We start from the raw sequence: 21097 nt of genomic DNA, 5'->3' as shown, positions 1-21097 counted from the left end.
TACCCAAAGCTCAAGACACTTTTTCTTTATTTAAAAAAGTTCTAAACAGATGTTTACAATATCTTGATTATTTAAATCATATCCATTTATTTAATAAAATTATTTAAAAGATTTTAAGAAACAAATAAAATCTTTTATAAATTTAAATTTAATATTAAAATTTTCATAATATATATATCTGAGCAATTCCATTACTAAAGAGAAACATATTATATGGAGGAAAAACTAAAACAAATTATAGCCCAGTTTTTGGAAAAGAATAATAATAATTCTCATAAAAAAAGGAAAAAGAAAAAGTGGGATATTTCATAAAGGGTTAACTATTGGTGCTGATTAACAGACAGCACCATAAACAAATCATAAATACTCAAAGTAACCTATTTTAACCCACATTTACTTTCACTACTGTAAGAATCAAACATAAAATATAACCCCAATGAATTATGCTGTTGCTTTCAATTCAATCCTTGGTTGCCTTTTTCAATCATTTAATGCTTCAGCTTCAGGGTCCCTTTCCTTCATTGCTGTCCAATTTTCCATCTCTGATAAAGAAAGAAAAAAAACCAGAAAAGATGTTGTTAGAAAACCGGAGATGGATCGAGCGACCAGAAAAATGATAGATGTTTGATTTGGTAGAATGTATGTTACTTGGTTTGTCTGAAATTGCCATCAGCCGTCTTTGCAAGATGGATGCAACAAGGAGGAAAATCGAGCACATACCAAACATAACGGTGATGGGGAATGCGTCGACCTTCAGAGGCAAAAACGGGATTAATAACGGAGTTAATAATGTGTCTTATGGTATGTGATTTGAGTATTTAACATACATTGTATAGCACAATGCAGACGAAGATGTTGAGAGGAATGCGGAAAAAGTTCATGATGGTGCTCCGAGCCTCCTCCGGGATGTATTGGGATCTCATTTTCATAATGGATGGCCAGAATATCCCTACGCAAGCTTCAAAAGTACAGAAACCAAGAAGTTGAAGACAACCTGCGAATGAGATGCTTTCGCCTTTCACTTTCGAAGGTGCTACCAAGAACTGTTGTAAATTCATCTAGTTAGGAGCCCGGTCAAAGAACGAGTAAGAGAGAGTATGAGATGTTGGAACGTACATTGGTTATAATCGGAAGCGTGAGAGAGGCTGAGGAAATCACAAAAACGATTTGCATGTAGCTTTCTACTCTAGGTGATGATCGAGCCATCAAACGAGATGCAAGGGAGCTTCCCAACATCGAAGCCAACATGAAAGTGGCGAATATGAAACCGTGAGGGATCTCTTCGTCGTTGGGGCTCAAAGCAGGTGTCCAAAGGAACACGAATGTGTACATTGAACCTTCAAACAGAGACTGTATGGCACCCAGCAAAGCAATTTTTTCATCTGCAACGCACGGAAGAAAACAAATAAGGATGAGCGTTAAAAAGTCACGAGGCATCAGAGATGGTAATCAATCAATGATCGAGTTTTAAAGTAAATATTGAACTCTACCCGAAGCTATTGCTACAGCAGCGCCCCTGAACTGGGTCAGCAAGTCCTTATTTTCTGAAGGATCTCCGAAATTTTCAGTCCATGATGATAAAATAATGGCCATCCCAATGGCAAGAAAGATTGCAGCAGCATCAAAAGGAGCCACAGGTCCAAGGGATAATGAATCGACCAGCACGTTTCCAAACAACCCAGCCAAAATGGCAACAAGACCATTACCAAGAAATATTGCCTTCGAAAATGTTAAAGATAACCATTGTTGCTCGAAGCCCCTCTGCAAAGATTCAAAGCAAAAACAGACTCGTCAAGAATAACATAAACCGTAAATCTAGCTTGATATGCATCGAAGAGTAAAGAGCAAGGAAGTGACGACTCACTTTATTATGTTCTGCAACAAGCCATGACTCGAATGCCGAAAAGAGAAGAGAAGTGGCAATACCTCCCAAAACCCGACCTACCATCAAAATTTTGTATTGAGGAGAATGTTTCGTTATGCAACTAAGTATGTAAGTTATGCAGTAAGTAACACACGCCCTCCTTCGGCCCCTGAATGGAACAAATGTAAGAATTGTCAGCTTAAGACAAATATATGTCTTCTACAGAATGCAAAATAAAAAAAACTTACTGTTTGTCTGCTAAAGATCCGACAATTGTCCCGAACAACATAGAGGACCCAAAACCGGCAATAAAAAGTTGTCCAATTTCACCTTTTCCGAACCCATATGTACTGTAAAGATAGTAAACATACGGACCCTGCAGCCAGTCTCCAGCTATTTACACATAAACAACCATTTATCAAAACAGAATCAGAAGAAGTAACGCGTTTAAGATCGCGAATTACATGGATCGAACAACAATGTCATTGAAGACTAGTACTTAGAGCTAGATTAACCGCTAATTATGAATTTGTGACTCGGGGTTAGATTATATAAGGTGCCGTGTGGGTACTAAACTCAAACCAAAATTGGACAAACCATCATCAACCAAATAGAACCACGAAACCAAGCAATAGCGACTTATCTCCAACACAACAAAAGAACCAGTGGCAGACCGTAATGGAGACAGAGGGGGCCTTGCCCCCCAATTTTGAAACTTTTCATTTTTCCCTTGAAATTTTTAATTTGGTCCCCCTAATTTTTTGAAAATTTTAATTAAGTTCTTCTATATTTTTTTTCAAAATTCTCATTTAAACAAAAACATTATCATATCACCCCCCCCCCACACACAAAAAAAACCCAGAATCAGACTACGAAACCCAGATCGACAGCATTAGATCAGATCCAAGTTAATATAAAAAAAGATCTAAAACGATAGAAACGGAAAATCAGATCTGGGTATAATAAAGTTAAGGGAGTTAACTTAGTTACCCATCATGAGAGAATAAACGACAAGATAATTGTTCTTGAAGGAATTGAAAGCAGAGGATGTGTTGATTCGATCTTTGCTGTTCTTGCTTAGCTCTAATGCTGCCACCACCGCTCCCAATGCCCCGAACACCACGAAGTAGAACAGCTCCATTGCTGCTGCAGCTGTTTACAATACTCACGAATCACCGGTCACCAAAATTCTTCCCTTTTCTGTTTACTTCTCGGGAGAGACGATGGGAGACTTAATGTAAAGCCGCGAAGTGTGAAGCCATATATAAGTCCTTTCTGCACAGTGTGGGTTCATATTTTAGTGCATTAAATTGGGTTTTAATCCCCTGCCAGACCCTTTGCTTTTTAGTATTTGGTGCATTTTCATTTAGGATAATATAATTCTTGATCCCTGAAAATTAGGTTTATTTTAATATTTATACTTTTTTTTTGTCATAAAGGTGATAACTAGATTTATTTTGATTCCTCAACTTGGTTTTTGGTAATATTTGATGATATAACTAGTGTTATTGGAACAGGACTAAATTGAACTGATCGAGAACTGATCGATATAACGGTCAGAACAAAGGGATTGAACTAAAAAACTCAAAAACTGCTTAAAATTGATAAAAATTGAAAACCGAAACAAAAATAGATCGTTGAATAGGTTGAACCGGTTTAATTACATTCTATTTTTTTAGAATTTGATAAAATTTTAATTAATTATTTAATTATTATTGTTTCAGCAATCAAACCGGTCGAACCAAGAATCAGTGATCTGGCCTATTCAACCACCGATTCGATTATTAAAACATTGAATGAGGCATAATAAGATTGTATCACATATCACTTGAAAATTTATATAAAATTTTAAATTTTCAAGTAGTGTCACATCATCAAATTTTTTATATTTTTCAAGTTCAGGACCAAAATAGACCTAATTGACTAATTGTCAAGTTCAAGTGTTAAAATGGACAAAAAAAAATACAAGTATCAAAAGTTCAGGGCTAAAAATTATATTATCACTTTCATTTAAATAGTTGTACCTTTGACTTAATCGAGAAGAACAGTGGGGTCAGTTTCACGGGGTACGATAGGGTAATAGCGGAGGGGTGTTGGAGATATGGTGGGGACGAGTAACAGACGACGGAAACCGTGAAGGACGCGGTTTTTTCTACAATTGGATCCATTTGGTGGAAGGTTTTTTTCTGAACTGTACACGTGGCGGGACCTAGGTTGCCCGGTATGACCAGTACTATAGCCGAGGTGTCGGTGGTTCATATGGTGAACGCATTTGTCATGAAACTGGCTCTAATTTTGTCTTTAGTCCCTATATTATACTGAAATTTTAAATTTAATCTAAATTTATATATTCATTTTAACAACATTATTATTAGGTCCCAAGTTGTTGTCATTAAAGTAAGAGATAACAGCAACATTTAGTTTCTGAATTCAACAATCATATTGATCCCTAAACTTGTTTTATGTCCTTACTAGTTTCGAAGTTTTGCATTTCTTTTAATTTAGTTCTAAAACTTGAATTCTGTTCTAGAGTGACGATTTAATATTCTAAAATTGTATCACATTATCTGAAAATTATTAAAATTTATATTTTTTTTAGAAATAGATGATGATGGGGCATAGTCTCAAGGTGTCACATCATCATACCTTGACAAAATTCAAGTTTATGGACCAAATTGAAAAAAATTGTCAAATTCCGAAATTAATGTGGACTGAAAAAAATCAAAAATAAATATAAAAAAAGTTTTCAAATCAAGGACTAGATGTTATTTTACCCTCCAAGCAATTAGGTTAATTTTATTTTTACTATTGTCCAATCACGTATTAAAATCATATGAAAATCCATCAATCATATTCAATAAATAATAAATTTATTTTGTTAAATTTAGGTTAATTATAATATCGTTTTTTAGTTATATGGCTACCAAATGAGTACTTTTTATATATTTTTAAAATATCGCACTAACAAATTTAACAAAAGAAAATAACAACTTTAAGAATTGGATCTAAATTTTAAAATCTAAAAATAAGAGAATTAAATTTTAAAAATAAAAATATAAAAACTAAACTCTAAATTTATAAAAAAATTATTAAAAAAAACTTATCGCATATTTACAATTATTACACTTCCATTGGGTTCCAATAATGATGGTAACATATTGGTGGGTGGGAGGTGCCCCCAGATATTGTACCGAATAGCCGGTTTTGGAAAATTCTAAAAAGATAAAGAATTTATATGTTTGCCAGTCAAATATACACCATTTGATTTGCTTTCAAGTGTTCATATGTCGGGTAGGTTGGAGATTAGATTTTAAAGTTTGAGTTTGATTTGTGTAAGTTTATTCAAATAATTCGTTTTAATATTCAAAAGAAATAAAATTTGTTTAAATTTTAATTATAAAATTTTAAAGATATAAAGATAAATTTAGATAATATTTTATATCAATAGAATCACATACTGGATCGATTCTAATGAGCATAAATATCTTAATAAAGTGAACAATTGAATTGTTAAAACCATTTTAATTTTACATTGGTATAAATATATAAACATTTCATATTAAATAAATTTCAAATTATATCATACTGTCTTTTTAGAGTGAAAACCGCAGCTATTTTGATGAAGTGGATGTTATATACATATATATATATATATATATATATATATATAGGCATAAATCCGTGTAAAATGTGACTTCTTCGTGCTTGAATTAATCGACTATCTGATAGTGATATGCATAAATCATGGTTCGACTGAAGCTTTTCATTGGTTAGAATAGCTTCGAAATTCTTATGAAAACAGTTTAATATCTTAAAAGAATTAAAAATCTGGAACCGAAGTTTCTTAAAACATTTTATCGATTTTTTTTAGTATTTCATAGGTTTGTTTTATAGATAATATAGTCATGGATGATCATCCCGTGGCGATAGAGTTTTGCTGCTTCTACGATAGTTTTCATGTCTGATTCTTTAACTAAGTTTTGATTCCTTAGCTAGGTTTCAACCCGGAATTCGGTAAGTTAGATTGTGGTGTTTTCCGCTACCGAATCATGGGAAGAATGCCATCAGCAGCGTCGAAGAGGTGGGGCACAGTGATTCCACAAGAGAAATACATAGGCAAAGATCGATTCAAACACTGTTTCGACTAAACAAACCTACATTCCGCCATGGCAAATACCTTGCGATCCCGATAAAACACTGGAGTTCACCGTTAATATAAATCAACACAGAATGAAATCCAAATCTACCGCTAAAAAGCATGGGGTTCACGTAACATCTCGTGTAGGTAATAATGGTCTTCATATTATCTGTTAAATAAGCAATTGCAACTGGCTTTGAAGCAAAAAAAAAAAATCTCAGCAGGAGGATTGAAATACTAACAGCACTGAGGTCCAAAAAAGAACTCGAAGCACATAAATTTATCGGTAACAGTCAAAAGGTTGATTCTATCTTGTCGTGAAGAGTTACCACCAAATCGTGTGCATCGTTTAGGAGTTTCCATACATCGAGTTGGCCCGACATGCTATTGCACTCTGTTATAATGTCATCTGTGCTGCCATAATTCTCAATGATCAATTTCCTCTTCTGCAACACCGAAGCTGCAATGGCATAAAGTAATAGATCGTCTGTAGGGGGTGCTCTTTGTCTTATCCTACTCCAGGCGGACTTCCCGATCCCAGCCCTAATGGCTGCCTGATCTGCCCACATCACCTCCCAGAGGCAAATTGTCTGTTCGAATGTCAATTCCCTTCTAAACAGTACCACCACCATTCTATAAACAAAAAAGCAATCCTCGGCTTTGAGCTTCGCCAGATGCCGGTAGAGGTGAGAGTCCTTACATTTGATTATCTTGGAAACAATATTAAGTTGCCTTCTGATCCCCACCTCATCAAGCCTAAAATTATGTCGAGCTTTCTTCATGAAACCTACAAAGCACCAAAAAGCTTCATAATCATCTGGGATGACTGAAATTATTGGAGAAAGAAGATCACTCATGCCCTGGCAGTAGCCAATTTCGGGATCGTAAAGCGCATAAGCTTCAAGGATAGTAACCAAACGTGCAGCATGGAAAATTACGTAAGGCTCCAGGTGATCATAATCCTTTAATCCAACAGCCTTAGCTAAACGGCGTGCCCTCCGATCTGATACTGCAGCCTGAGAAACAGAGTATGGCATCCATTCAGTATTGGCACGAATGGCGTCTAAACGAATGATTCGCTGCCAGGTGGAAAAATCTTCAGTTGCATGTAGTTTTGATAGCCATTCATTGGTAGAGGGAGAAAATTTCCTTTTCAAAGGCACATCAGTATCATTCTCCTCCTCGCCATCCAGAAAGGTAGAACCCTGAATCACTTCAGGGTCTTCAGATGAGTCGGAATCTGATGACTCGCTGTTCAGTGCCGATACATCAGCATTTGTTGTTCTTCTTGAACTATCATCTCCTTCCATTAAAGTATTGGATGGTTCATCTGAGTAGTCAGCATTTGGGTTCCTTTCCTCGCTAGACAGAGATTCTCGGGCACTAACCCCCTCTTCAGAGCTAGATGTGTCTGTCTCCTGATTAAGACTTTCACTGTCTCCATTTTGACAAGTTCCACCAATTTCAGTCAAATTAAAACTCCTGGTGCTGGGTTTTGGGAGTTGGGAGCACTCTCTTCGAAGTTTTTCATATTCCTTCCTGCATTAATAGATTGACAAAAAGTGAAGAAATGAATCAAAGAAGTAAATTCTCAGTAACAATCAACTTTTACAGCTAAAAGGGTTTAGTGGTATTTTTTTTTTTTTTACCTTTTCTGAGTTCTAACAGCATCTCGTTCTTCTTCAGAACTGTTTAAGTCATAACTGTAGTAGACAAAAAGGAAACAATGTCATCATAAAAGGTAGCTAACATGATTAACTGTCCACATGCCCCAAGACAACTGTTATCCATGGAAAAGTAGAAACTTTTCATGATGTCTTGGCGTGATGGAGTAAAAGAACAACCATAGAACCAGCAGCAACAACAATAAGATACAATCGTAAACACACAGGTTCAGTATACTTACACTCCCAGAAGAAATGGCCAGACCTCAGCCCTAATTCCGGGATCAACACCCTGCATCAGTGGTTTACAAGATTAAGCATTAAAATTGCAAGAAAAATGAATAGGTTAGAGGTCCCCGTAACTCACCCTACTGCGAACTTTTTTCAAGAACTTGATCCCGCCATCCCGGAGTCTACCATCGGGGTTAAACAAACTTCTCCACTGCTGAGGTGAAAGGGCATGTTTCTTTCTCCGGCGAGACCAAGGTGATTTGAGTCTACCACTGAAAATAGAGGTTAAATTTACAAATGGGAAATGAGAAGCTACTGATAATGTGAAAACAACTGTGACATATCAACATAGAGGGCGAAAAATCAAAATCCCAAGAGCAAATATCTTAGCACTTACCAACAAATAGATTCTCTATTATTCCAATTTTTCAATTTAAAAATGTTAATTTGATTTTCTCTATTAAGAGAATCTGAGTTATCATAAAATAAATATTTTCTCAAAAAAATGTCTCTGTTCCATATGATTTTGAGTCTTCATATTCAAAAATATACTACCAGATTGAAGCAAATCTAAAAGTAGAAATAGTCGACGAACAAATTTGGCAAGGAACATTAACACTGATCCATCAAATAAGTAAAGCAAAGTAAATGCTAGTATTTCGAAATAAACAAGCAAAGAATCTAAATGTACGCAAAGCAAACAAGTGGAGATCGAGATCTGAAACGAGAATCTAACGAGAGATCAAGCGTTTAACGAAAAAAAAAGAGGAAGAGGACTTACCTATCAGCGGAAGAACAGGCAGCCGGTGAAGAAGAAGTAACAACGAAAAGAACCGAACGTAAATAAGTCCACGACGATGACGAAGACGACGAAGAAGATGACGATGAAGGCGAGTTCGAAGATGAAGACGAAGTCTGACTTCGTCTAAGAGCTTTCATCTATTACGATTTGATTTTATTTTTTTTCCTATTTAATCAACTACTCTCACTACGTGTCCTTACTAGGGTTTTCTGAGATTTTATTTTAATTTTTCTTTAGCATTCAACGATGGATCAGTTTTTCATTTCCTTTTTTTTTCTCACCTAGTACTGGTGTAAAAAACGGTAGCGAAGAAAGCGTTACCGGCAATGGCAGTGACGGAGAAATCAGTTTTAGAAGGAGGTTTCGCCAAATCCGACCAGAATCCGCCGTCTCCACCGCCGCCGAAGTGGTGGATTACGGTCTGACCGTTGTTGTTGCTTGAAGGTACCATGGAAGTTTTAATGTAAAGGAAAGCCCAAAACAAAGAGAGAAGCTTAAGCTGCCCCCCTTTCCTTTAGTCTCTCCCTCTAGACTCTCTCTGCTCTATCGAATTTTTAGAGAGAGAGAGGGTTTTCAAAGTGAAAGACTTGCAGATTGACCTTAAGAGAAGCTCATTATTTCTAATCTCTCCATTATTTCTTTATTTTAGTGTTTTTCTATTGACATTAATTTCAACAACAAATCAGAACTTAAATTACAAATATATGTAACAAATAACAATTAATTCTCCCTTTATTACCACATAATCACTTGCATTTTGTGTTTTTACTTTTAAATAAGTAAATTAATAGTTACATATTCATTTATTTCTTTGACGATAAAAATTAATTTGTCTATTTTTAATAAAATAGAGATTTTATGGTACTTTTACACATTTATTACTTACTCTTTTAGTAAAAAGAATAGGGTCAATTTAGTCTTACTTAATTGGTACAGTTGTTATTGTAACAATGAATAGGACATGATTTTGAGCGCATATTTCTTCCAATTTAAAAGAATTTTAAAGATATTTGATTTGTCGTTAGTGCATAAATTTTATACATTATCAATTAATAATGATATTTCATTGGAAAAATGAAAATAAGGAAAGACTTATAAATAAATATTAATAATTTTATTTGAATATAATTAAATTAACTAATTATAAATAAACACTCAAATCCTAAAGTTTAAGCTTCGCACCTTAAACCCTAACTTTAATGTTAACATCCTAAACCAAATATCTTAATTCCTAAATTCAAGAGTTTTTGATATTTATTGATATTTATTCTAATAGTAATAATTAATTGATATTTAAAAATATTATTAGTACTTATTTATAAATATTCTGCAATATTTTAGTTTTATTTAATGACAATATATCATATTATTATTTAATATGATACATGATATTTATATCCGCACACAATGAATTAAATATTATTCCTAAATAATTATAATTTTAAATAATTATAATTTTAAAGCTTTTAAACACATACACAAAACAAAACATAACATTTAACAATGTAGTTTTTTTAAAAAATCATATTTATTCATAATGATTTTATTAAAATTCAAAATAAAAATAAAATATATGATATTTTTAAATTGTTTAAAATTTAAAAAATATTTATATATTAAAAGCAAGCTAAATTAGCAAAATATGTTGAAAATAAGAGCTAATTGGTCAAATAGGTCGTTTTTTAAAATTTAAGGAAATAGGTTGTTTTCTGAAGAAGTGTTAAAACATATCTAACTGAACACGTTTTTCAATAAGTAAAAAAAAGCGCTTTTACACTATTGTTTACAAAATTTGTCTAATTAGACGTATTTTCACACACTCTCTAAAAATAACCTATTTTTATAAATTAAAAAAATACTCTCTTTTTTCGATATATTGAGCTAATTTAGCCATAAAAGCAAATTATCAATGCAAATAATTACATTCACAACCTTCCATCCAACAGTCAACAAAAGAGTGCTTTTTACCTAATTGATTTTTTATCCTTTTTAACTGTTCACATTACATGTATGTATGTGAATAATAAACAAAATTAGGTGTGAAATATTTTAATAGAAATGTTTATTAATTACAAACATAAGTCACACGTTTTATATTTGAAACACATTAAATGTAATGGTTTGGGTACTCTGCAAAGCAAAACATTAAATTTAAGTATTTTTAAAGAAAAATGAAATTTTGGCTTATCTAAAATATAAATAATTTATTTTTAGTATTTTTTATCTTGGCACGAGAAAATTTATAATCTTATCTCGACCTCCAAATAAAATTTTAACTTCGTTTCTAATTCGATTCTACATTATTTATTGGTTGAATGTGAACTTGTAATTGTATTATCTTTATAACGATGAAACTTTCAAATAAATTTGGAATATATAATACAAGATAATAATAAAATTAATGAAAGAAAAATAAAAATAAACACTAATACATTATGAATAAAGAATATTAAGTCCTAATTAACATAAATATTATTAATTATTATTTATAAAATATAAAATATGAAGCTTTTTGTAAAAATAAATATGTTAAACACAATTATAAAAAAACATACAAATACATATAATTTAAAAATAAATAAAAATATTGTCAAGGTGGTTGGAAAAATTGACAGTGAACTTCTTTTCTAAACATTTGTAGTACATTCAAATGTCAAAGTTATTAATATTTGGAAAATTTTACCTAAATATCATCTAACTTAAATAAATTTAATTTTAGGCAATGAAATAAATAAAAACACTGAAGGAAATTTTGACAAATAAATATTTAATCTGTAACCTAATGTATGTGGCAAATTTGGAAAGCAGGGAAATTTTTAAGAGAAAAGACAAATACTTATATAATATAAACAGTATACAAATTAATTAAGGGTATAATTAAAATGGCATAAACATATATGTGTAAACTTTTATGAAAAATTTAAAATTGCACATAAACCTAAATTTAATATGTAATATAATCTACAAATTTAATTTTCTACGCATTTACATGCATCAAAATTTTAAAGTTTTTATTATTATTTGAATTATGTTTATTTCGCTGAATATAATTTTCGAATAATGGATTGGTATTTTAAAAAATTGATGTTTTACTGCGTTTGAATGATTTTGTATCATTTGATACAATTTTTAAAATCATTTTGTAAAATGTTCTTATATAAAATAAAATTCTTCGTAAATAAATTTAATTTTAGAGAGATAATTTATGCTTTTCAAATGGAAAAATCAATTTATAGAAAAATTATTTCCTTAAATTATTTTTTATAAAACAAATATTAAAAAATATTTAAAAAAACATTTTTCGTAGATATTTTCTACACAAATTTTAGACACCCTCCAATGAATGAAGTGTTGGGTTAGCTTTTGATTTGTTAAAAAAGGAAATTGGCGTAGAATTGAAGTTAGTAGAGGGTGAAGGTAATTATATTCTACACACTGTTGACAGTAATATCAAAGACACGTTGAAGTTCAAACTTGGAAATTGATATTATTATAGAAAATGTTTATATATAAAAAATACTTTAGTTTAAAGAAAAATAAAGTCATCAAGATTGAGGAAAGTAAAAGTCACCCCCTTTTTTATGGTTATGAAATTGGTCAAATTTCTAGTCTAAATCAATCTGATTTAGACATTGATCATGATTTTGTCCTAATCGTGGGTGTCAATCCACATGATTAAAATTTTAAAGGAAAAGAAATACTTTTGATCCATCAAACAAAGTGGTATTACCGCAATTTTAATTGTTAAAAAAAAAACATTTGTCTTAATTTAGTTCATAGGAGGTATATTATGATTAGAGGTATATATGGATCGGGTTGGATTTGAGTCGGATTCAATTAAAAGTTTAGACTTATTTGTTATGATTGGATTCGCTAGGCTTGAGAAATAATTTTAAAATTTTGTCTAATTTTAACTTAAATAAAAATATCAAAATTTGAACTCAATCGATTTTTCATATTAATTTTTATATTATTTTATATATATTTAAAATATATAATAAATAAAAATACTAAAAATATTAAAATATATGTATCTCAACAAATTGAAAATAAATTAAAAAGATATATTTATACTAAATAACACTAAAATATATCTAAATTAACAAGTAAATGCCTCTAAATAGTAACAAAATTAATAAAAACAAGAGTTATATAATATCCAAATAATAACAACAAAATACTAGCAACATAATAGTAAAATAATAGCAAAACAGTGAGCAAACAACAAGAAAATAGTAGCAAAACAGAAAAAAACAACAATTTTTTTACTTACAATTTCGGACCATGTTAGGCTCGGGCCAAAAAAAGCCTTACTTGAGGCTCGACCCATTTTCTAAACAGGCTCTTTTTTTTTGCTCGAACCTATTTTACTCAAACCCTCTAACTTTTTAGGTCGATTTTCGAACTGGATGACCCGACCTATAAACAAGTCTAATTGTGATTTATCTAATTACAATACAGGATTTAGCCGTTTGATTTAGGAAATATAAGATTACTTAAAGAATGTATTTTATTAAATTGTGTAAATAATTTAAGATTATAGTATTTTATATTACTAGTAAATTAATTTTAAAAAGAATATTTAATGGACTGTCGACATGTTACATCATCACCACCATCTATCCACCTTCAATGAATTAAATAGTGATTTTCATTAACGAAAAGACTTAGTTAATTTTTAAAATTATTAATGGTTGAATAGAATAAATTTTTATCTAAAGATGTAATCATATTTTTACCTTTTACTGAAGACATTTTAAATCCTTAAATAATTAAAATATAAAAATACAAGATATAAGTAAAAAAACGTGAACCAAATACAGCCGAGATATTTATGGAAAAGATTCTGGTCCCAGCCTGCCCATATGCGTTTGCGTGCTCAACTTTTTTTCAATTTACGTTACACAATAATGGAAGTGGATTTGATTTAAGGGAATAAAGTTTTAAGGATACAAAAGTAGGGGCTCTTCTTCCATCTGGCAGCGACAATTATGGCATGCTGCTTGAATTTCGAAGTTTAAAAAAGTTATTTGTAATTTTATAGTATTTAAAGTTATTTAATGAAGAAAGTGATTGAATCTTGGTATGAGTATTATTATCAATACAGAAAGACATAGTTTCATGTATGTTGAAAAGTATTATCTTCCTATTTATGAATTAAAAAAGGAAAAAATCTCATATAATAATTATCATTTTAGATCATTTTAGACTATATAAACAAAAAATTTTAATAATTTAATAACTTACATAAAAATTTTAAATATTTTAATTATCATTTTATAACTTTTTAAAATTAAATAAAATAAATTTATATATTAATCATTTAATTAAAAAATTTACAAAAGGATGATTGATCTATTTTGAAAATTTTCATTTAGACAGTGTCACAGAGAAAAGCCCAAAAGGCCAAAACCCAAGGCTAAGAAAGAATTCACTACAAACCCTAATCAGGCTGTCAGTATACTTTGTTAGATTCAGATACAGAAGCAGAATCAGAATCAGGGTTTGAAAAAAATGCAGATCTTCGTGAAAACCCTAACAGGGAAGACCATAACCCTAGAGGTCGAATCCAGCGACACTATCGACAATGTTAAGGCCAAGATCCAGGACAAGGAAGGTTTATATCTCGCTTTTTTTTCCCGCCCTCCTACATGTTTTAATGTTGATATCGGTATGAGGATTTGATGGCTTAGATTTTGCCGGTGTAAATGTTTTCAGGTATTCCACCGGACCAGCAGAGATTGATCTTCGCTGGAAAGCAGCTCGAAGATGGCCGTACTCTTGCTGACTACAATATTCAGAAAGGTAATCATTGGTGATCTTAGGCCCTGTTTTGTTCTCGAGAAAATTTGCCTTATTTTTAGACGATTCACGATATATATTTAAATTCGAAAGCACATTAATTTACTTTATTCCCAATTGAACTGTGAATTAAAGCCATGAGCATGTTTAAGTAATGTCTTCTTGTTAGGAAAAATGTAAAGTAGCTTCGTTGGAATTTATAACTGTTCAAGTATTGCTTTTTCAATTTCATCGAACAATACTCAGAAAGCCTAGGTGAATATGTTTTTTCTGTTCGATGTATATTTTAGTTTGATTTGATTTAATTGTTTGTTTGTGTGTAATTCTGCAGAATCAACCTTGCATCTGGTTCTGAGACTTCGTGGTGGCATTATCGAGCCTTCTTTGATGGCATTGGCTAGGAAATACAACCAGGACAAGATGATCTGCCGCAAGTATGTCTGCACTTTCTTATTGTCTATATATTTGCTTGCTTAATAATTTTAGTTTACATGTTCATTTGAAATGAGTTGTTCTTGAAAGCACTATTAAATGCTTTGTGATCCGTATTTCACTTTTTCTAAAGTACTCTTACTTGACATATGTATATAACGAATATTTTGGCTTAAGTATGGGATATTTGAATATACCTCTGTTAGATGCATGCATCTAGTTAGATTTAGATCCTCCCTTTTTCGATATATATATACATATATAATATGCATACATACAAAATATAAAATATGCTTTTCAGATTTCACACGGATAACGGATATTGCTATATACATGTATATCATATTCTGATACTTACCCCTTGAGTCCGGTAATATATAGCTGTGTATTTTGTGCCTGCATTGGTTAGACCTAGATCCTCCCATTTTCGATATATATTGTTGAAATAAGCATTTTATTCCATTCCCTTTTGGAGTATCTGATTTCCCCTAAGAACCCCCGAAGGATACCATATGGTTGTATAGGAAATTACTTTCTTAATTCTTTCCCTTTTGTAAAATGGGCTTGCGCTTAGAACTTAAAAATCTTTCTGTTCTCTATTTCGATGCAAAAAATCATACCATTTATGTCTCTGCCCTAGGTGTTATGCTCGTCTGCACCCCCGTGCCGTGAACTGCAGGAAAAAGAAGTGTGGACACAGCAATCAGGTAATCCATGCTGATTTTATCATTACATTATTAGCTACTACTTTTTCAGTGAAACTAATCGATACTTTATTTGTGTTGACAGTTGAGGCCAAAGAAGAAGATCAAGTAGATTACATATCTCGACGGAGGAATTATACTTTTATTATCAGATTTCTGGTTGGAAACTATTGTTCTAATAACAGACATCTTTAATTTCGTTTAGCTTGAAACTCTCTTGTAGTTTATGTTCTTCCATTTGTACTTGAATGCAAGTTCTTCGTTTTTGAAATGATGATGGCAATATTTAACAAACTTTGCAACTCCGCGATGGCGGTCATGCTTTTTACATTGTCTGGAAAATGTTTTGGATCATCCACCATGGTGACTTCTGAGCTGCATAATCTTTTGACTGCAAGCAACTCATTTTAACTTTGGTGTCAAAACTCGAAAACCCAAAGTTTTGATACAATTTATACAATAATTAAATATAACAGGAACTTTATATTCTTTATTAAAATTTATGTAAATATAAACTTTTCTCAAACATGTAACGTGATTATGCGAGGATGCATGTGTATATATGGGGTTGACTTTTGACTCCAAAATTAACGACTCTGCTCACCAAATTGGGCCTTCCCAAATACCAACCCTACCTTTTAAGCCCAACTTTTAATTTTAAAGAAACAAAAAACAAACTGGGCTCGCCTGAATACCAACCTTGACTAAAAATTTATAATGACAGCTGTGGGATTTGAACCCACGCCCTTTCGGACCAGAGCCTAAATCTGGCGCCTTAGACCACTCGGCCAAACTGTCATGTTGAAAGTATTTCCTCATTACACTTCCTTTCTTTTGTAAAAACCAGTTCAGTGACTGAGTTCCACAATGTGTCTCACGTGACCGGCAACCCTTGATTTTCCCATGAAACAATTTTATTCTTAAAATAAAAAATTTTCCATTTATTAATTTATAAAATTTTAAATTAATAATGGTAAATTTGCACTCTGGTCCTCCAAAAAATGATAAAAACTTTAATCTTTTAAAAATAATAAAGCTATAGACTATTAAAATGATGAAATTATATTTTTATTATTATAAAAATATACAATTTAATTTCGACTCTCAAAACAAAATTTTCCCACTCCGCGGCTTCATGGTTGTCGAGTAAGCACTTTGATAGCTGTTTTTGTACCCAACAAGTAACTTATTCTTCTTCAATGTATGAAAAGAAGAAAAACAAGTGTACGTTTTTCATTAGGGTGTCCATGGTTCTCTTTATTCCTATTACTACTAATCATTGAGGGTTAGGTGGGAAAAATGGGAAAAGAAAAACGTGTTGTAGTGAACCTTTGCTTTATAGTAGCTTCTTTCATTTGTTTAAGCAAAAAACTTTTATCACCCCATGTTTCAACAATGATATATAGGAAAAAGTAGTATGAAGTTTGATGGGTTGGAATTAGATTATATTTTATTTTATTAAAATATAGATAAATTAATTCATGTAGAGAAAATTGAAAGTTTTTGTTAAAAAATTATTCATTTGTCTTTGTTAAAATTGACTGAATGATGGAATAATTAAACAGCGATACGTGTAACTCATGTTGATGTATACAGACGAATTTTTAACAAAATAAATAGATAAAATTTTGTAATAGGATAATTAATTTACTTTTTACACTATCATATAAATGTTAATTTACTCTCTTTTTAACACATGAATCAAAATGTAATTCGATTCCATGATTATTTCATCCAAAACCCAAATTACTGGAAGACTACAAATGGGGGAAAAAGATGGTCTTTGATCTTTGTTTTTTTCCTCTCTATAGGATCATCAAGTATATACTGGATTTTGGACAAAACCCATAGCTTATATTTTAAGGTACCATTTGTTCATCTATTTACTATAATCAAAAAGGAAAAATCTATTTGTTTACAACTAGAAACATCTCTTTGCTACTGCAGGCAACTTTTGCATGCTTTGTGATATGATAATCATCTTGGCATGCAATATAGAAAAGGTACAAGTAAAATCGGAACAAAAGTCAGATTTATATCCCTAATTACATTGAATAGAAGTGGCAAAGGGTCTTCGTCCTGTACTAGAAACTTTATGAAAAAACAGAAAAACAGAAAAAAAGAAACCCCAACACGGTATCATGGCTTTCTCAGCCATCGACACTCTCCTTCCTTCTGTGGTAGTGGAAACATCTCTAACTCCAAAATCAATAGATACAATGGAGCTACAGGCAAAATCGAGTTTCCTTGTGAAGATGCAGCTGTTCAAGTCCAGAAGTTTAACCAGTGCTGCCAACGGCTGCACAAATGATCAAACTGATCGTCATAATCCCTATATTCATCCATGCTCATGAGTTCATCTCCATGCTTCACTGCATCTTCAATTTCTCTATGACCTTTCTCGGTTTCTAAACCCAAAACCCCATCGTCTTCCTGTTTGAAACTAGACCCTGGTTCAGCTTCATGCTCAGTACTACCCTCCTTGCTGACCTTATTATTTACACCAGTGGTTTCACTTTCAGCTAGCATTTCACTTAGCTTCTCCTTCTGTTACAAAACACACACACACAAAAGTAATTATCAGTAAGAACAAACAATGGTGGAAGGGCTGGGAGATACCTCGTACCTGCGAAATCAAACACTGTTTCTCTTCCTTCAACATCTCAAATCTCGACACCAACTTGTCGTAATTGTCTCTCAACGTTACGTAATCTTTTTCCATTTGTTTCGACTTTAACCTCGCCCTTCTGTTTTGAAACCAAATGGATACTTGTCGAGGCTGAAGACCCAACTCTCTCGCCACCTGCAATTTTTTCTTCGGTTCCAGCTTTGTCTCTGACTCGAAAATCGACTCCAATAACCTGATTTGATCGTCGGTGAACCTCCTCTTGTTGCTGCTGCTGTTGTTGCTGTTGTTCTTCCCTGGTGGTGGTGCCTGACTGTACTGTTGTAATATTAGTTCGTTTGATGATGGATGATGATGATCTCTGGTCTCCATTAATGGAGGTTCTGTTTTCAAGGTATATGTGTTGAGGGTCTTTAGAAAATTATAGGGAACTTTGATATAGAGCACTACATTTGGCTGCTTTCAAAGCGATTGAGACTTTTAATTAATGGATTCTGAAATTACAATCAAGGCTACACAGTTCTGATCGTATGATCTTATTCTCTTTCCTATGCGTTGTACACATCCATGTCCTTCTTTCTCCTTTGTTCCACTGGATTTTAAAGGGGCATAATATAATTTTGTAAGTATATCCCTTTTAATATTTGTATAGATTTAGAAAAACATAAACGACCTGAAACTTTGAAAATGTACTTGAAAATTAAAAAAATCATATATATTATACTACAAAGTTTTCACGTTTCGTTGATGTGGACAACTTATTTGAATGACACGTGGACAACTCTATATTTATTTGAATATTTAATCAAATAGAATATAAATTAATATTTAATTGATTTAAAAATAATAAATAATTCTTTGATTTGGTAAATTTTAATTATTTTGTATCAATAAAATGTTCGAATAAATCATAATTTTTATCGATAAAATGTATTAAATCTTAAATATTTATTTATTATCTATTTTAAATATATTAAATATTATCAATACATTTATCTATATTATTTTACTTAGAAAAAAATAATTTTTATTAATAATGTTTTTTCTTTTATAATTTTACTTACAATAAAATGATTTGAATTTATTTATAATATCAATAATTAAATTAAATTTATACAAGATTATAAAATAACTTTATTATATTTTAATTAATACATACGATCAAACCCATGCATCGTCGGGTAAAAAAACTAATTTACATATTTTTCAGGTGATGACGTAGCACAATCTTAATGTGTCACATACATTGTTCTAATAACCAAACCAGCGATTGAACCGATCAAATCATTTGTTCTCGATTCAATCACTTCGATCAGTTAATTGTTAGACCAATAATTAATTAATTAAAATTTTATAAAAATTAAAAAAATATAAAAAGTTTTATTAAACCAGCTCAATTTGTTCAATTACTGATTCTTGTCCCAGTTTTTTTATTTTTATCGGTTTTGAGCAGTTTTCATTCAATCGGTTCAACCCCTTTTGGACCAGTATACCGATTGATTCTCGATCCAATCGATCAATCCAGTCATGTTTTAAGAACAATGATCACATCCAAAAAAATTCAAGACAATTGAGTGACCGAAAAAGACAAAATTAAATAGTTGAGTGACCATTTTGTAACTTTTTATAATTTGATGATTAAAAAAATACTAATAATTGAATAACTATTAATGTAATTTTTCCTATAAAATATATAAATACACGTTTTTGGATTTGTTTGCTATATATACTTGTACGGCTGACAAATACTCCTGGTGCCCACAAGGTTTGGAGGGGAGTTATATTTGTCCTAGATAGATAATGCAAGGACCAAACCACAAATTTATTTAAAATTTATAATTTTTTTAAGAGAGTGCAAAATATGATTTCATATTATATAATTAAAGAATTTTTAAAATGACTAAAATAAAATTTTACTGTTTTACGAGCTTTTGGCACTACCCAGATGGGTCACAGTCCGTTAATCGGACAAATTTCCACCATCCATTTTATTTAATTTTTTAAAGAAATAAATTTAAAATTTATGGTTTATATTTTAAGATGCGAAATTTAGGGTTTTGCAAAGAAAATGTTAAATAAATTTTTAGAATTATATTAATAATAAAACATGTAGTGTTGATTTCATAAATTGTCAGCTTGAAAACATTAAATATAATTTATTTTTAATAACTGTGAGAAAATCCAAACCCTGAATGAATACTTTTTATTTTTATTGGTTTTGTCAGGTACCTTTGAAGTTGATCATTGCTCCCTATGTTTCTTCTACGTGCATGCTTTTTTTTTCATTAAATAATCGACTTTTATGAATTTTAATCCAATATTGAAATTAATTATAATTTTCTATTTTTTGAAAATACAGAAAAGTCTTGTAAATATTTCAATTTCAATTCCAAAATTAGAAAATCAAACGCTAGATTTTGGTAAACAAAAATAGGTTAAGTAAAATAGTGAAGTTAAAAGATTAAAGATAAAAGAGGATCAAAATAGTAGGATTTCGCCTGATATCGACAAAACATCAACAACAAGGTGTTCCATTATTTTCAAAACGTTAAAATCACACACAAGCAACCAAATTGGCTCTAAGACAAAGTAGCTAACACAATATGTTTGGCTTCTGTTTAGGTTATATTTTGTTATTAGTCCCTATAATTTTGTGAAGATTGTAACTTTAGTCCCTATAACTTGATCAATTTTAATCCATATACTTTTGAATTTTGATATTTTAGTCCTAACCTAGATAGTAACAATTAAATCCATTTGGTTAAATTATATCATACTATACATACAGTTATAGGTTTAGTCTATATTCTCGATTAGATTATTCTAAGTCATTA

At 31.2% G+C, this 21097-nt stretch overlaps 4 protein-coding genes and 1 non-coding gene across 5 annotated transcripts; 1 reads left to right on the top strand and 4 right to left on the bottom strand.

The window, feature by feature from the left end:
* Positions 1-191: 191 nt before the first annotated feature.
* On the bottom strand, positions 192-3142 carry LOC105801845 (uncharacterized). The gene is made up of 8 exons (XM_012633166.2): positions 2855-3142; positions 2113-2257; positions 1865-2033; positions 1491-1761; positions 1117-1382; positions 828-1043; positions 649-751; positions 192-542 (listed from the first exon to the last, which is right to left on the bottom strand). The coding sequence occupies exons 1-8, from the start codon at positions 3003-3005 to the stop codon at positions 481-483; spliced, it is 1383 nt and encodes a 460-aa protein (XP_012488620.1). The 5' UTR covers positions 3006-3142; the 3' UTR covers positions 192-480.
* Positions 3143-6146: 3004 nt separating this feature from the next.
* Positions 6147-9304, bottom strand: LOC105801844 (rab GTPase-activating protein 22). The gene is made up of 5 exons (XM_012633164.2): positions 8679-9304; positions 8034-8169; positions 7909-7958; positions 7652-7705; positions 6147-7541 (listed from the first exon to the last, which is right to left on the bottom strand). The coding sequence occupies exons 1-5, from the start codon at positions 8834-8836 to the stop codon at positions 6296-6298; spliced, it is 1644 nt and encodes a 547-aa protein (XP_012488618.1). The 5' UTR covers positions 8837-9304; the 3' UTR covers positions 6147-6295.
* A 4781-nt stretch (positions 9305-14085) lies between these two features.
* LOC105801846 (ubiquitin-60S ribosomal protein L40) lies at positions 14086-15908 on the top strand. The gene is made up of 5 exons (XM_012633167.2): positions 14086-14316; positions 14418-14504; positions 14833-14935; positions 15574-15640; positions 15723-15908. The coding sequence occupies exons 1-5, from the start codon at positions 14214-14216 to the stop codon at positions 15747-15749; spliced, it is 387 nt and encodes a 128-aa protein (XP_012488621.1). The 5' UTR covers positions 14086-14213; the 3' UTR covers positions 15750-15908.
* Positions 15909-16355: 447 nt separating this feature from the next.
* TRNAL-UAG (transfer RNA leucine (anticodon UAG)) lies at positions 16356-16435 on the bottom strand. Its single transcript has one exon. It is a non-coding gene; the product is annotated as a tRNA-Leu (tRNA).
* A 1054-nt stretch (positions 16436-17489) lies between these two features.
* Positions 17490-18806, bottom strand: LOC105801847 (homeobox-leucine zipper protein ATHB-7). The gene is made up of 2 exons (XM_012633168.2): positions 18264-18806; positions 17490-18184 (listed from the first exon to the last, which is right to left on the bottom strand). Exons 1-2 carry the CDS (start codon positions 18633-18635, stop codon positions 17903-17905), a joined length of 654 nt encoding a protein of 217 aa, XP_012488622.1. The 5' UTR covers positions 18636-18806; the 3' UTR covers positions 17490-17902.
* Between the last annotated feature and the right edge of the window lie 2291 nt (positions 18807-21097).

Source organism: Gossypium raimondii, chromosome 11, assembly GCF_025698545.1.
Source record: "Gossypium raimondii isolate GPD5lz chromosome 11, ASM2569854v1, whole genome shotgun sequence".
NCBI lineage: Eukaryota > Viridiplantae > Streptophyta > Magnoliopsida > Malvales > Malvaceae > Gossypium > Gossypium raimondii.
Note: the sequence above shows the minus strand (reverse complement) of the source record. Positions and strands in the feature narration are given on the sequence as shown.